We start from the raw sequence: 18,714 nt of genomic DNA, 5'->3' as shown, positions 1-18,714 counted from the left end.
TATTGCAAATCTCTGTCAGAAGTTAGCGGAGGATTTTTCATCTATTCGTCATACACTGCCATATAATCCGGAGACGTGTTTATTTGTTTTGTTTGGGGTTTTTGTTTTCGTTTTGTGTCCGTCTGGCTTGTGCGCCTTAATAACCGCAGCAAATTTTTGGTGGAAAACTTGTAAAGCAGGATGTTAAAATTTTAATCGTGTCCAGTGTGTAAAGCGGAAACAAATATTGCAGTGTTTTTTGAAAATTCAAAAAAAAAGAAATAAAAAGCAAAGCAAACAAAAAAAAAAAAAAAAAAAAAAAATAAAACATTAAAAGATAAAAGTTATTGCATAACAATTTCTTATTATAACTCAAAAAATTAAATAATTATTTAGTAATTTTGAAATAATAACAGAAAGAGAAATATTAAATTAAAAAAAAAAAAATAAATAAATAATGAGATTCCAAGTACATTTAATCTTCCTTGTACATTTCCTGCTCAATGTTGGAATATCTATACCACTACCAGTTAAGGATTTAAAGGATTATGATACGGTTACTGGAGCATCAGAGAAAAATTCAACAGATAAGATTGACGGTAAGCTGGTGTTTTGTAAGATATTTATTTTTAAGTGGATGAGAAACGAGTATATTTAATTTTTATACCCTACACCACATAGTGGTAAGGGTATTATGTCTTTGTGCATTTGTTTGTAACATGGAGAAGGAAGCGAGATAGACCCATAGTTACTTTTGAGGATATCCATAGAATCACTTTCTGAGTTGATTTATGCATGTCAGTCCGTCTATCCGTCCGTCCGTCTGTCCATGTATTTTTGTGAACAAAATGCAGGTCGCATTTATTGCCCTATCCAGATGAAATTTTGCATAAATCATTTGTTTGGTCCAAGGACGAACCCTATTCCAAATGAAGATAATGGGTCAAAATTTAGATATAGCTCCCATATATATCTTCGTCCGATTTGCCTTTTATTGTGCACCAATTGTGTAATATCAGCCGAAATGGTATGACATTTTGCACATACAACCAAATTAGGCCTAGATATAAGTATTCCAAATTTGATCGAAATCGGTTCAGATATAGCTATAGCTCCCATATAAATTGTTCATCTGATCTGTTATTTTAGCCCTCCGCAGCCGTAATATGCACTCTATAACAACAATATTTGGGGAAATATATCAAATACAGCCCAGAAATACCTTTGCCAAATTTTATTGAGATCGGTTCAGATTTGGATATAGCTCGGACGAAGGTCCGATTTAATTTTTATTGTGCACCAAACGTCTAATATTTGCCCAACTGGGATAAAATTTGGCACGTAAGACCGAATTGAGTCTAGAAGCTTGTATGCTAAATTTGGTGAAGATCGTTTCAGATATAGCTATAGCTCCCATATATGTGGTGTGCCAAATTTGGTGAAGATCGGTTCAGATATAGCTATAGCTCCCATATATATTGTTCATCCGATTTAATATTTTTGTCCTCCGCAGCCGTAATATGCAATCTGTAACAACAAAATTTGGGGACATATATCAAATACAGCTCAGAAATACTAGATTTTATCGAGATCGGTTGAGATCTGGATATAGTTCCCATATATATTTTTATCCGATTTCAAATTAATTGTGCACCAAATGGGCAATACAAGTCCGAATTTAAAAGACACAAATGCTTCGGTATATTTAGTCCTTTGAATTTTAAATTATAATTATAATCATTGCGTGTATGATTGAATTCTCCCATAAAAACTTTTAATTATTAAGTGGAGCTCAACTAAATTAGCAAAGTGGTGTAGGGTATCATAAAATCGGCCCCGCCCGACTTTAGGACTACTGGTTTATCATATAAATAACAAGCAGCGAAGATTATCGAAAAATCATATTTCCTTGCTTCTATCTTTCAAATCTATAAAAAAAAGAACCTTTTTGTACGCCTCATTTTTTGTTTTTAATTTATTGACCCACGAATCGCTAAACAGATGTTCCTAAAAATTTCCTGAAAGTAACATAGGCATATGCAGGGTGAGATGAAAAAACTGCCACCAATTTCAGACTGCTATCATTTCTCAGCCACTCGTCCGACAGCTGTTAGAATTGTTTACAAGAGTACAAAAGCATTTTGGTGAGAATTCCCAGAAAAAAGAAAAATTATTCGTAATGGAATTCAAGCTTGATTTCTTTATATTTGGCTGAAAAACCAAAAGTGGCTATCGTTAGAGCACTCCAGCATTTACCATCGCTCGTTACCGTGATACTGGTAGCGTAGCCCGACGTCAAGAACAGCAAAAGAAATGGTTCGAAAAGTATTGTGTGGGCCGCTATAACAGCCATTCGTAGCTCTCCGCTCGTATTAATCGACCGTGGCATCTCATTAAATGCCGAATATTATCCCAAAAATATTATGGAGGGTGTATTAAAGTTTTGGGCACGCAGACCTTGGACATTCCAACAGGACTCAGCACCATCACACTCAGCTCCCCCCAAGAATGGTTACAAAATAAGGTTCCTCGCTTCCTTTCCAGCGCACAATAGCCACCAAAATCTCCGGATACCAATCCGTTGGACTATTGTGTCTGGAGTATTTTGGAAAGCAAGTTTGGCACTAAAAATACCAAAGTGTCGATCACCTCAAGCAAGCGCTTCGCCGAGAATGGGCCAAAATACCGCAGAGCAACATTCGGGCAGCGTGTGATGGTTTTATTGACCGTTTGAAGGCCATAGTTCGTTCCAAAGTCGATCCATTCGAAAAAATCTAAACTTATTCTAAAATTTGATACACTTTCCGACATTTTTTGTTTTCATTCAATAAAATAAAAAAATGTAAAAATTATGGCGTTTGACTTTGCTGCAGTTTTGTTTTTTATATCACCCAGTATATGTTTGAAATATCACTTGGAACTGGAAATATAGCATCGGAATCGGAGGTATCTCCAAAAAAATTATATTTTGTATGCACATATCTACTAATCGACTACAGATGCAGTCTTCAAATTCGGAATGTGTAACGGAATTTGCTACAAAAAGAAATTTGCCAAATTATATCAAAATCGGTTCAGATTTGGTTATAGTCCTCATATATATTTTCGGCCGGTTTCATGTGTCTGATGAGTCAAATTCTCTATACATCTCCAATTTAGCCTAAAAATAAATTTGTCAAGTATTATTCAAATCGGTTCAGATTTGGATATTGTACAATATAATTTTTTCGGCTAATTACATGTATTTAATACACCAAAAACGCTATGTATGTCAAATTACAATGAAGTTTGGAATGTGTAGCGGAATTTGATCTGAAAGAATAGTTATCAGTTTATATTGAAACATGTTTAGATTCGGATATTTATTTAACAACACGCCTTTGCTAAACATCACTGGCCTAACCGTAAAACGAGTAAGCAAAGGCAATAGTCGTGCGGACCGACCATGTGATACCATACAACTCCAAAATATATTGGAGAACCTACTTAGGTCTAAACCCATTTCAATATACTTTTTGAAATAATGCAATACAGTCCTTCAAAACTTGTACCAAAATTCAGGTCATTTGGACTGATATTGGCCTTTTGGTGCACAATTAATCCGAAATCGGTTAAAGTTATATATGGGAGCTATATCCAAATCTGAACCGATCTAGATACAATTTGGCAGAAGTATTTCTGGGCTATATCTAATATCAGGTATCATTCTTGTGTGGTGCATACTACGAATATGGAGAAATTAAACACCAAATCGGACGAAACCTCTATATGGGAGCAATAGCTATATCTGAACCGATTATCACCAGATTTGATGCACTTGCTTCTAGACTGAATTCGATCAGATGTGCCAAAATTCAGGTCATTCGGACTGATATTGGCCATTTGGTGCACAATTAACCCTAAATCGATTGAAGATATTTGGGAGCTATGTCTAAATCTGATCCGATTATCACCAATTTCAATAGAGTTCGGCCTTGGGCCAAACAAATATTGTTTGGAAAATTTCATCTCAATCGGATAATAAATGCGTCTTACATTTTATTCACAAGAATACATGGACAGACAGTCGGACTGACATGCATGAATCGACTCAGAAAGTGATTCTGTGAAGATCCTCAATAGTAACTATGGGTCTATCTCGCTTCAATCTCCATGTTACAAACAAATGCACAATACCCTTACCACTATGTGGTGTAGGGCATAAATATTGGGATGTGTCAACATTTGAGGAGAATCGAGTGCTCATTCCGCGTTTCATAAGAGTCATAATTCTTCAGAATTTTGACCCGTTGTGGGGGAGGTACCAGAAGAGGTGTTAGTATAAATAATATTATTATTGTTATGTTAGTAGAAATATTATTATCCTTGGGAAGGGGGGGATTTGATTCTTGTGGGAGGTACCAGATATAGTGGACCTATATATCCCATCTTCACATCAGATCTTGTGTTATAAAAATGTTGAAATGTATGAAATTTAAAAGAGAATGTGATGCTAATTTCGAATTTTATGAGAGTTATAATTACTCAAAATTTTAACCCTTTTGTGGGGAGGTAAATTAGGGAGCGGGACGATATTGTTCATTTTACCATCTGGCATAGCACTTATACAAATATGTATTGGGATTTGGAAAGTTTGCACCAAACTGGATGAAATTTTATTGTTCTACAAGATAAAGTTTTCACTGCGAAAATGTTCTCCTTTTGTGGGGGAGGTACCAGAAGCAGTGAACCGATATTGCCCATCTTTAGATCAAACTCCCTTCAAGAGTTATAGTTCGCACCAGCCAGACAGGCGGACGGACACTCCTAGATCGACTGCAAATGTCCTGAAACGGATTTGTTCAAAGAGAAATCGCCGCCATTTCGATGAGGCTTCTTTTGGCCGTATCAAATGATATTTTCCCTTTGTAGCCATATGGCTGAGGAAGCAATGAATAACAATGTCCATGCATCCTTTATTTTTGTTCCAGCTTATATAAGGCAACAAATCTCACCCACTTCTTTGCTCTCCACTGTGAATTGGAAAATTAAAAAAAAGTCAATTGATAACGTTGTCACAATTGCGATATCAATCCACATGGATGTCGACTTCGAGTAGAAGATTTTTATAATCGATCTGACAATGCTTATGAAATGGAATATTTATGAGATCTGTTACAGATTGATTAACATCTCGCGGATTACGATATTGAATTTATATGGACATGTTGCAGAACGTGTATTGACAATATTCCAACTGAAGAGAGTTGGACGCTGCAACATCAATTACATGTAACCCCGTCATACAGCTACTTGTTGGTGTTGTTGTTGTTGCTGTGGCTGTTTTGTGAAGAAACAGCAGAAACCGGTAGGTAATCGACATCCCATATTGACGACATCCTCAAAGACATCATTGGCGGCCATAAAGCGTACATTACGATACGTTTATACAAGTGGTTACTTTAAATAGTTGGCCGGACAGGTTTATTTACGTTTACGTTTCTCGGTTCAGCAACTTTTGTCTGTAGCTGCATTTCTGTCTTTTTTTTTGTTTTTCTTTCTTCTATCACAAAACACTTTCTCCGAATTTCCATTGTGTTCGCACAACGTAAAAGAAAACTTTAAGCCATCCACAAATAAACTGCTACACCAATGGTGCTGCTGTAGCAATATTGCCGATTGATCTATTGAAAATCTGTTCGATTTAAAATTTCTATGTAAAAATCCAGTTTATAACATTGGAATCAATCTGAGCGACTTATTGACTTGAATCTGTAAAGTTCAATGACATGGATCAATTTTAAATTGGGCTTTTTGTTTCCATTGGAATCGTGTTAACCTAATGATCTCTGTGGCGGCATAAAAAAGAAACCAAATAATCTGGCTATTGCTACAATGAGATTCGAATACCAAAGAAACATGTAAAAAAGTATCGGTCGGTTTTGCCGACAGATGTATGCCCTCAGCCAATTTTCAATTATTTAAAAATATTTTTACTTCAGTTATGATTATTCAAATGATTAACTCCATATCCAGTTGGTTCGGAAGGAATTGGCCATTTCGTATCGGCTAGGTTTGGACTGTGTTGTGTTAACCAAGTCTTGAATAGAATCGGATGTTAATTTCGCTTTTTATGAGCTTCATGGATATTCAAAATTTTGAGCCTTTGTGGAGGAGGTACCGGAAGGAGTGGACCGATGTATCCCATCTTCACAACGGATCTTTTGTTAGTGCAAATAATGGGATGTGTGAAATATAAAGAGAACCTGATGCTTATTTCGGATTTTATAAACGTTTTGATTATTCGAAACTTTGACAATTTGTGGGAGAGGTAGCAGGAAAAATGGTCCGATCTCTACTGTTTTTTAAATAGATTCTGTGTTCTACGAGAAATATTCAGATGAGCCAAATCTAAATGGAATCCGATGTTAATTTGGCATTTTATAAGCTTAATGGATATTCAAAATTTCGACCATTTGTGGGGTAGGTACCAGAAGGAGTGGACCGATATAATCCATCTTTACACCAGACCTTGGGTTGATATAAATATTGAGATGTGTGCAATTTCAAGACAATCGGACTCTTACATCACATTTTATGAGAGTTGTAATTATTCCAAATTTCCACCATTTGTGGGGGAGGTACTTTATGGAGTGGACCGATATTGTCCATTTTCACACCTGACCTAGCACTGGCGTAAATATTAGGATTGGCAAAATTGTAGCAAAATCGGATTATCCTTTCTCTTTCTGTGCAAAAAAAATATATATTTTTTGAAAATTTTGACCTTTTGTGGGGGAGGTACCAGAAGGAGTGGACCGATATTGCCCATCTCCGAACTCGATATAAGTTTGACAAAAATATTATGATTTACCAAGTTTGGACCAAATCGGATACTCCCTTCGAGAGTTATTGTGCGCACCAGCCAGCCAGCCAGACAGGCAAACAGACGGACGGACGGACGGACGGACATCGCTAGATAGACTTTAAATGCTCTGAAACGGATTTGGTCCAAAAAGACCTAGGATCTAAAACCGTTATTTCGACTAGGCACGTTTTGACCGTATCAAATGATAAATATCCTCTGTAGCCATATGGCTGAGGGTATAAAAAAGGGAAATTTCCACCAAACCTCATGTTTGTGTTATCCCGCTCAAATCACAAATACTTTGCAAAGTCACTTCTGACCAATACAGCGATGCTGATAACCAAGATACGAGATACGTATGTGATATATAGCAAGATATGTTCAATATATATGTAAAAGAAATATATCATAGTTATTCCGCTTATAAGTCAAGAACCCATGGACTCATTTTCACAACTCTCATCAATTTGGAATGGCCTCTTTCCAGAGAAGTATAAAATCTAAGAATCGAAACAAAAAAGTGAATATTTTTTATTAAATTTTTTCAGTGTTTGTCTTATTTTTATCGCATTCGATTTTTATACCCTACACCACATAGTGGTAAGGGTTTTATGACTTGTACATTTGTTTGTTATATAGAGAAGGAAGCGAGATAGACCCATTGTTACCTTTGAGGATCTTCATAGAGTCACTTTCTGAGTCGATTTTTGCATGTCAGTCCGTCGGTCCGTCCGTCTGTCCATGTATTTTTGGGAACAAACTGCAGGTCCCATTTACTATCCAATTGAGATGAAATTTTTCAAACAATATTTGTTTTGCCCAAGGATGAACCCTATTGAAATTGGTAAGAATCGGTCGAAATTTAGATATAGCTCCGATATAAATTTTCAACTGATTTCGGGTTAATAGTGTACTAAATGGCCAATGTCACTCCAAATAACCTGAAATTTGGCACTTTCGACGGAATTCAGTATAGAAGAATGTACAGCAAATTTGGAAAAAATCGGTTCAGCTATGGCTTCCATATATATGTTTCATCCGACTTGTTGTTTAACTTCCTCACATTCTTAATATGTACCCCACAAGAATGATATGTGGTGGCAAATACAGCCCAGAAATACTTTATATGTCTTCCTGTCTCTGTCAAATTTTATTAAGATCGGTTCAGATTTGGATATAGTTCCCATATATATGCTCAACCTATTTCGGGTTAATTGTGCACCAAATGGCCAATATCTTTCAATAAGTCCTGAATTATGGTACATCGGACCGAATTCAGTCTAGAAGCAAGTACATCAAATTTTAAGAAAATCGGTTCAGATATAGCTATAGCTCCAGTATACATGTTTCATCCAATTTGGTGTTTAAGTTCCTATCATTCGTAATATGCATTCGACAACAATGATATTTGGTACTAGATATCGTATAGAGCTCCGAAATACATTTGACAAATTCTATCGAGATCAGCTAAGATTTGGATATAGCTCCCAAATATATCCTTAATTCCATTTCACGATATTTTGTCTAATATCAGCCAAATAGGGTGAGTTTCGTGACGCACGTTTCTATTTCGTGCAACCCTCCACAATACTATGGAGGGTATATTAAGTTTGTCATTCCGTTTGTAACTCCTCGAAATATACATTTTAGACCCCTCAAAGTATATATATTCTTGATCAGCATAAAGTTCTATATCGAAATGATAAAATTTTACTCATATGTGTATTATGTCTGCAGGACTTTTGTTATTGAAAATGGGCCCCCATATAACGGTACCCTCCGATATTCGGTATTTTGATGATTTTAGCGATATTCGGTATTTTTAATTACCGGATCTATTTCAAATTTCGCATTTGAAGTTCGTAATGGATACGACAGCCTAAGACAGAAAATGAACCATGTAGGTCCACGTCTTCGTATAGCCCCCATATAACGGTACTCCCGATATTGGGTATTTTGATGATTTTAGCGACATTAATTACCGGAACTGTTTAAAATTTCGCATTTGAAGTTCGTAATGGATACGACAGCCTAGGCCAGAAAATAGTTTGTGCAGGTCAATGTTTTATAAACCCCATGGTACCTCCCTATATTCGGTATTTTGAAGATTTTAGCTACATTATAAACAGATTTTTTTTTTTATGTTTCGCATTTGAATATTGTAATAGCTTATGACAAAATTTGCCCATGCAGCTCCACATCGTCGTATAGACCCTACATTCGGTATTTTTAAGATTTTAAAAGAATTTGTTTTTAATATAATCTTGCTCCAAGTGATCTCATGCACTCTATAGCAAACTATAACTGCCCTAAAGCTAAATGTGGATAGGTGGTATGATCTACTTGAAATAAATTCTTTTGTTACGGAAATTCTACTAAATATGAATAGTGGTGGAGAGTATCATATAGTCGGCCCCGCCCGACTTTTTACTTTTCCTTACTTGTTTTTATGATCTAATGGTTAGCATAAATTCGAGAATTCTAGTGTAGTTCTATATAAAGCCTGCTTATCATCGTTTCGGGCTTTGGAACGTTTAATGCGCAATATCTAACACTCCCTGCCATTATCCAATGTATCCACATCCAGCATAAATTCATCGTATCGTATAGGCTTCATGCATCGGTACCGCCTGATTTTCAGTATTTAAAGGTTTTGAACTACAGTTTCCAACCGAATTAGCTGTGATTTCGCATTTTCTGAATCTCCTTGGCCACAATATATTTTACAGCACTCAGAATGAGATAAAAATCTCACCACCCACTGGTTTATTAAAAATAAAATAAATTCAATTTTTTACGATTCCCGCACAAATCGTTATCCCAAGAAAATTCGAAGAAACGAACAAAAAATCACAATTAAAAAGAATGAAGTAATTGTTAATTTTCGTAATGCAATATTCAAGCAACAAAAAAAAAAAAAAACGCTAAATTCCTCCCAAAAGCATTATCATGTGGCAACAAAAAACACCAACAACAACAGTCGCAATTTACCACACAACAACATGAAACTGCAAATGAAGTTGAGTCATACTCCAAACTCCATTATCCAGCAGCAGCAGCAGCAAGCCTCCAACAATGCCACCACCACCTCCGCCACCACTACTAAAATTCAACATCAGATGTAAGGTGCTGATTGTGGTGGTGTGGTGCGAAGAAAAAATCTTTCCAAATAAACGCGTTTTTCATGAGCATGTGCAGCAATGGCAGTGGCTGGCGATGGCTTTCACACGCCCGCTTAAGCTTAAGCACCGAGTGAGACTGTGGCCAGCAACAAAGCCTTAATCTCTCGTCTTCATAAAAACAATGTAGTTGGGTTCACATATCCGACAAAACGAATAAAAAACGCAACGAATTTTTGTGCCGAACGGCAGAAAAACTTGGCAGTTTTTTTATGGCAAACTCTTATGCGAAGGTGCGATGGCATTTTAAATTTATTGGTTCGTTTGCAACACACACGGAGAGCCATTATAGGCGAGAGACTCAAATAGTCTCTATAGACGAGCTGAAGGCCAATGGGCCATCAGTGAGTCTCTATAGACGAGCTGAAGGCCGATGGGCCATCAGTGAGTCTCTATAGACGAGCTGAAGGCCGATGGGCCATCAGTGAGTCTCTATAGACGAGCTGAAGGCCGATGGGCCATCAGTGAGTCTCTATAGACGAGCTGAAGGCCGATGGACCATCAGTGAGTCTCTATAGACGAGCTGAAGGCCGATGAGCCATCAGTGAGTCTCTATAGACGATCTGAAGGCCGATGGGCCATCAGTGAGTCTCTATAGACGAGCTGAAGGCCGATGGGCCATCAGTGAGTCTCTATAGACGAGCTGAAGGCCGATGGGCCATCAGAGAGTCGCCATAGACAAGCTGAAGGCCGATGGGCCATCAGAGAGTCGCCATAGACGAGCTGAAGGCCGATGGGCCATCAGAGAGTCGCCATAGACGAGCTGAAGGCCGATGGGCCATCAGAGAGTCTCTATAGACGAGCTGAAGGCCGATGGGCCATCAGAGAGTCTCTATAGACGAGCTGAAGGCCGATGGGCCATCAGAGAGTCTCTATAGACGAGCTGAAGGCCGATGGGCCATCAGAGAGTCGCCATAGACGAGCTGAAGGCCGATGGGCCATCAGAGAGTCGCCATAGACGAGCTGAAGGCCGATGGGCCATCAGAGAGTCGCCATAGACGAGCTGAAGGCCGATGGGCCATCAGAGAGTCGCCATAGACGAGCTGAAGGCCGATGGGCCATCAGATAGTCGCCATAGACGAGCTGAAGGCCGATGGGTCATCAGAGAGTCGCCATAGACGAGCTGAAGGCCGATGGGCCATCAGAGAGTCGCCATAGACGAGCTGAAGGCCGATGGGCCATCAGAGAGTCGCCATAGACGAGCTGAAGGCCGATGGGCCATCAGAGAGTCGCCATAGACGAGCTGAAGGCCGATGGGCCATCAGAGAGTCGCCATAGACGAGCTGAAGGCCGATGGGCCATCAGAAAGTCGCCATAGACGAGCTGAAGGCCGATGGGCCATCAGAGAGTCGCCATAGACGAGCTGAAGGCCGATGGGCCATCACAGAGTCGCCATAGACGAGCTGAAGGCCGATGGGCCATCATCACTGAGTCTCTATAGACGAGCTGAAGGCCGATGGGCCATCATCACTGAGTCTCTATAGACGAGCTGAAGGCCGATGGGCCATCATCACTGAGTCTCTATAGACGAGCTGAAGGCCATTGGGCCACACCAGTGAGTCTCTATAGACGAGCTGAAGGCCATTGGGCCACATCAGTGAGTCTCTATAGACGAGCTGAAGGCCATTGGGCCACATCAGTGAGTCTCTATAGACGACCTGAAGGCCGCTGGGCCATCAGTGGGTCTCTATAGACGAGCTGAAGGCCGTTGAGCCATCATCACTGAGTCTCTATAGACGAGCTGAAGGCCGTTGGGCTATCAGAGAGTCTCTATAGACGAGCTGAAGGCCGTTTAGCCATCAGAGAGTCTCTATAGAGGAGCTGAAGGCCGATGGGCCATCAGAGAGTCTCTATAGACGAGCTGAAGGCCTATGGGCCATCAGAGAGTCTCTATAGACGAGCTGAAGGCCGATGGGCCATCAGAGAGTCTCTATAGACGAGCTGAAGGCCGATGGGCCATCAGAGAGTCTCTATAGACGAGCTGAAGGCCGATGGGCCATCAGAGAGTCTCTATAGACGAGTGGAAGGCCGATGGGCCATCAGAGAGTCTCTATAGACGAGTGGAAGGCCGATGGGCCATCAGAGAGTCTCTATAGACGAGCTGAAGGCCGATGGGCCATCAGAGAGTCTCTATAGACGAGCTGAAGGCCGATGGGCCATCAGAGAGTCTCTATAGACGAGCTGAAGGCCGATGGGCCATCAGAGAGTCTCTATAGACGAGCTGAAGGCCGATGGGCCATCAGAGAGTCTCTATAGACGAGCTGAAGGCCGATGGGCCATCAGAGAGTCTCTATAGACGAGCTGAAGGCCGATGGGCCATCAGAGAGTCTCTATAGACGAGCTGAAGGCCGATGGGCCATCAGAGAGTCTCTATAGACGAGCTGAAGGCCGATGGGCCATCAGAGAGTCTCTATAGACGATCTGAAGGCCGATGGGCCATCAGAGAGTCTCTATAGACGAGCTGAAGGCCTATGGGCCATCAGAGAGTCTCTATAAACGAGCTGAAGGCCGATGGGCCATCAGAGAGTCTCTATAGACGAGCTGAAGGCCGATGGGCCATCAGAGAGTCTCTATAGACGATCTGAAGGCCGATGGGCCATCAGAGAGTCTCTATAGACGAGCTGAAGGCCGATGGGCCATCAGAGAGTCTCTATAGACGAGCTGAAGGCCGATGGGCCATCAGAGAGTCTCTATAGACGAGCTGAAGGCCGATGGGCCATCAGAGAGTCTCTATAGACGAGCTGAAGGCCGATGGGCCATCAGAGAGTCTCTATAGACGAGCTGAAGGCCGATGGGCCATCAGAGAGTCTCTATAGACGAGCTGAAGGCCGATGGGCCATCAGAGAGTCTCTATAGACGAGCTGAAGGCCGATGGGCCATCAGAGAGTCTCTATAGACGAGCTGAAGGCCGATGGGCCATCAGAGAGTCTCTATAGACGAGCTGAAGGCCGATGGGCCATCAGAGAGTCTCTATAGGCGAGCTGAAGGCCGATGGGCCATCAGAGAGTCTCTCATTGGGAGTCTTGAAAGACGAACATATTGCCGTTGGCCGAGCTGAATTATTTTCCTACCCGAGACGAGAGTCTCATCGGTTCAATGACGACGCTGCCACTTGAGTTGAGTCTATGTGCGCGTCTTCACGACTGAGGTGGGTGTAATTATGCGCAAAATTAAACAAAGATGGGCTTTATTTAAACAATAGAGTGATTGAGTAAAGTTGTTGCTTTAATGCTAATGATTTATTGAGTCGAAGAAAATAGAAAAAAAAAAAAAAAAACAACAACGCATAGCAAAAGCAATTTTGTAAAACAATACAACAAAAGTAATTTGCACACTTTGCAAATCGGTCATTGCATGGATTTAGGTTAAGCATGTAATTTTGCATTGTTGTTTGGTTTTTTGGGGGTTTCAATTCAATTTTTGATTGATGATTTAATTTCTTGTTGTTTGGGAAACGATTGTGATAGCATTGCGTGGGAAGGAAGTTATATTCATTGTCCCAGTATCTGTCCTATATTAATTAATGCAAAAAAATTTTTTTTTGAAAATCGTACCCAGACCCAAAAAGTACTAAATTTTGGTAATGCTTTTAAAATTTGCTAGCAATAATGTTTAGGTTAGGTTACAAGATATGCAGTCGCAATTTAATTAGTAATTCTCTCACTTGGAGACTTTTCGGTACATTGTGATGATCCTGCGTGACAAGAAACAAGTTATAAAGCACTAAGTTCGGCCGGGCGGAACTTTGAATACCCTCCTCCATTTGCAACGAATTTCAAAAATTTCAAAAAATTAAATCCTTAAAAAATTCTGTTGAAATTTTAAGAAATCCAACTATAGCCGTTATATTGGTGTCTATACGACGTGGACCTACATAGGCATTGTTTGTCATAAGCCATTACCATATTCAAATTCGAAACTTTAAATAAACGGTCAATAATGTAGCTAAAATCATCAACATATCGTATATAGGGAGATACCGTTATATCGGAGCTGTGCGAAGACCTGGACCAGCATAGACAATTTTCTGTCACAGGCTGTAGCATCCATTATGAACTTCAAATACGACATCTCAAACAATTTCGGTGGGAATTGTACCTAAAATCGTCAAAATGCCGACTATAGGGAGGTACTGATATATGGGGCCTATACGAAGACATGGCCCATTTACGAACTTAACCTGCCTACTGCCAAAATAAACATGTGTGCAAAAGTTTAGCTTTCTATCTCAATTATTTCGAAAGACAGCGTGATTACAACATAAAGGCAGACGGACAGACGGACAGCCGGACATCTCTAAATCGACTTAGAATTTTACGCTGATCAAGAATATATATATATATATATATATATATATATATATATATATATAAATATATATATATATATATATATATATATATATATATATATATATATATATATATATATATATATATATATATATATATAAATATATATATATATATATATATATATATATATATATATATATATTATATATATATATATATATATATATATATATATATATATATGTATATATGTATATATATATATATATATATATATATATATATATATATATATATATATATATATATATATATATATATATATATATATATATATATATATATATATATTCTTGATCAGCGTAAAATTCTAAGTCGATTTAGAGATGTCCGGCTGTCCGTCTGTATATATATATATATATATATATATATATATATATATATATATATATATATATATATATATATATATATATATATATATATATATATATATATATATATATATATATATATATATATATATATATATATATATATATATATATATATATATATATATTATATATATATAATGACAAAGTTAATATACCCTCCATAGTATGGTGGAGGGTAGAAAAGGAACGGAGGAAAAGTAATTGATGTTGGAAGAAGTAAAATGAAGTCAGTAATTTCTGGACCCAAAACGGGAAATGGAGTAGAACTGGAGACATAACATAAGAATCGGAAGTACCTCCAAAAAAATTAGACTTTTTATGCAGATATTGATCGATTACAGACATAGTATTCAAATTTGGAATGTGTAACCGAATTTGGTACAAAAATACATTTTTCAAAATATCTTGAATCCGGTTGAGGTTTGGATATAACTCCCCTATACACTTTTGGCCGATTTCATGTCTTTGCTGCACAAAACACGATACGTATGTCCGATTCCAATGAAATTCGGAATGAGTGACTGAATTTTGTCAAATTACATTGAAATCGGTTGAGGTTTGGATGTAGCTTCCACATATATTTTCGGCCGATTTCATATATTTGATGCCTCAAACAAGCTATGCATGTCACATTTCAATGAAATTTTGAAAGTCTAGAAATATTGAAATCGGTATAGATTTGGGTTCACCTCTCATCTGTAAAATTTTGTCGAAATTCGTACTGGGTAAAACTCCGCCAAATTTATATCTTTAACATAGAATTTCACAAATGTTATATTTCGCCCTCCGCTGACCATCCAAAGAGCTTAGGACTGTCCCGTCTAATACCACATGTAAAATTCCGTCGATTGTTCTAGTATTGCGACCTGTATAGAAATTGCACAATCAGTATTTATGCCCTACACCACAAGGTGGTCAGGGTATTATGTCTTTGTGCATTTGTTTGTAACAGGCAAAAGGAAACGAGATAGACCCATAGTTCCTTTTGATGATCTGCATAGAATCACATTCTGAGTCGATTTATGCATGTCCGTCCGTCCGTCCGTCTGTCCATGTATTTTTGTGAACAAAAATTTTATTACCCAATCTAGATCAAATTTTGCACAAATCATTTGTTTGGCCTAAGGACGAACTCTATTGAAATCGAAGATAATCGGTAAAAATTTAGATATAGCTCCCATATATATCTTCGTCCGATTTGCCTTTTATTGTGCACCAAACGTGTAATATTAGCCCGAATAGTATGGAATTTTGCACATACAACCAAATTAGGCCTGCCAAATTTAATCGAAATCGTTTCAGATATAGCTATAGCTCCAATACATATTGTTCATCCGATTTGTTGAATTTGTTCTGCACAGCCGCAATATGCACTCTGTAGTAACGATATTCCGGGAAATATATTGGTAATACAAGCCCGAATTGTAAAGGCACATATGCCTCGGCATATTTAGTAGAAATCGATTCAGAGGAGGATATTCTTCTCATATATTTGTTCTTTGGAGTTTAAATTATGACTATAATTGTAGTTGGTATGACTTAATTCTCACAAATTCCAAATAAAAACTTATATTTGTTAGCTATACTAAATAGCTATACTAAATATGCAAAGTGGTGTAGGGTATCATAAAGTCAGCCCCGCCCGACTTTACTGTTTTCTTTTGTTATTTTATTGTTTAATAGCCTTTCTGGGCTGTTAAAATTCCTGTTGTTTCATTGTACTCGGTTTGTTGATCAAATAACCCCGAGTGAGTTTCAGGTTCACATATCAAACTCTTTTAAGCTTTTTACGTAGCCTTGACCATATACAAAGGGACTCGAATATTTGAAGATATGTTTCGGAACATATTAAACAGAGCTGTGAAAATTTATATACCACGTTGAATTACTTCACAAATCATTAGCTTAAAAACAGGTCATATCGGACCAATTTTTGGCATATTTCCTATATATGTGTATATATGTGGAGTTGCCTGAGAAGTTTAATTTTCGTTTCCTTCTTTTATAGGGAAAAAGGAGGGTTTTACCATATTTTAAAATAAACAAGTAAGCAAAGGCTACAGTCGAGCGGGGCCGACCGTTGAATACCCTACAACACTATAATAAACGATACAGTTTATATAGGCGAGATACTCGAAAGAATTCCACAAGATATTGTGACAAATAATAAAAGAAAACCATCAGGTTTCGTTCTCTAATTTTCGAATAATAGCAACTTAAACTAATTTGCTCATTTCCAATTTATTGGTAGATGTTGGACTTAAATGGTCTTCCAAGATCTGGAACCAATATTTCCCAAAGACCTATAATCTCTCAGAAGTGGCAAAAGATTAACATTTATTATTGGTTTTTGACTGAAATCCATCTATATGAAATACAGACATTTGACTATATTCTCCAACGAAATCAGCGTTAACGAAATAGTCAGAAGTGTGTCTTTCCTGTATTTGTGAATTCTCCAAAAAGTCACTGGAATGGACATTTTCGTATTTTGTCTATAAAAGTTGGCAAACTCCTTCACACATTGAATATTTTTGGATGGCCATCCAAAACTGCTTGGCTTTTGCAATGTGCGGTAACCCCCATTCAAATGTGCGTGAGGATCGGGCGATAATTACGACCTGCCGACAATTTTGCAGTTTTTGGTCCATTTCAACCCCTAAATATATGGCGATCACCTCCAAAAAGAGTAGACTTCTATTCTGACCCTCATCTTATCCCCATGCAAAATTTCGTAAGGATCGGGCCATAAATGAGATCTGTATATGATATCCTGATATCCTAACTACTTAGTTTTGTTAGCTGTAGAAATATTACCAAATGTTTAATTCAAAATGAAAATATGCCAAAAATATGACAAAATTGAAAAAATATGAGAAAATGTTAGAAAATCAATATTTTCATCTTTGGAGAGATATTTTTATGCGATTTTTTTAGACGTTTTTTTTTTCCTGCCAAGGGGCCATTCTGAATTAATGAGAACTGTCGAAATCAGTTCAGCCGTTCTCGACATATAAGAGATTTTTCAAGCATATCTTCTTTGATAAACATATATATTGCACATATTTTGCTATATATCCGTTTTGTTGGATGTTAACATCAATGTAAAGATCAGAAGTAACCTTGTTATGGCTTTGTGATTTCGCCGGGATTTAAAATATTCGCGGTTTAATGAAAAATTTTGAATTTTTCAACACAAAAGATATGGTCTATTTTACCCGCTAAATATTATCCGATGACCACCAAAATTGGTAGGCTTCTTCCCCGCCCTAAACTCTAGCTACATGCGAAATTCCGCGTCGATTGGTCTATAATTGCGACCTGTATAGCTACTGCAAAATTCGAGATTTTTTCAGTATTTGGTCCATTTCAACCCCTAAATATTATGCGATCATCTACAAAAGCAATAGGGTTCTATTCTGGTCCAAGCCCCACCTACATTCTAAATTTCGTGAAGATCGGGCCATAATTGCGACCTGTAGAGTGATTACAAATTAACATGGACAGACGGACAGACGGACGGACGGACATACATAGCTAGTTCGACTCAGCTCGGCGAGCTAGGAAGATCCATATATACTTTCCTATGTGGGAAACCAATATTTCGAGGTGTTACATAATTTTTGGCCCAATCAAACTTATAATACCCCCAACACATAGTGTTGTATGGTATAAAAAGACTAAACGGATCACTTTTGTGACTCACTTGAGGTTTAACATTTTTTGACCAAAATAAACCTAGTATTTATATCTCTAATATTACGAACGAGACTTTATACATCTACAACGTAGGGATTCTTAGAAATTACAGGGTGAGATAAAAAACTGCAACAAAGTCAAACGCCATAATTTTTATTTTTTTTTTTTTTTTTAATTTTATTGAATGAAAGCAAAAATGTCGGAAATAACATCTAATTTTAGAATAAGTTTAGATTTGTTCGAATTGGTCACATTTGGCAGGAATTCGGCCAATGAAA

The 18,714-nt window shown here is 37.8% G+C and overlaps 1 protein-coding gene across 2 annotated transcripts in view; it reads left to right on the top strand.

Annotated features, from left to right (window-relative positions):
• The first annotated feature begins 405 nt into the window (after positions 1-405).
• LOC101894288 (uncharacterized) overlaps positions 406-18,714 on the top strand; it is a 53,198-nt gene continuing 34,889 nt past the window's right edge. The window contains exon 1 of one of the 2 annotated variants that reach the window (XM_059118925.1): positions 406-578. In XM_059118925.1, the coding sequence (XP_058974908.1) occupies positions 437-578 (142 nt within the window). In that variant the 5' untranslated portion in view covers positions 406-436. The remainder of the gene's footprint in view (positions 579-18,714) is intronic. The other variant, XM_059118926.1, reaches the window with a different exon arrangement.

The sequence above is a fragment of the Musca domestica genome, unplaced genomic scaffold (assembly GCF_030504385.1).
Source record: "Musca domestica strain aabys unplaced genomic scaffold, Musca_domestica.polishedcontigs.V.1.1 137, whole genome shotgun sequence".
NCBI classification, from domain to species: domain Eukaryota; kingdom Metazoa; phylum Arthropoda; class Insecta; order Diptera; family Muscidae; genus Musca; species Musca domestica.
This window is presented reverse-complemented; position numbering and strand designations above follow the sequence as displayed.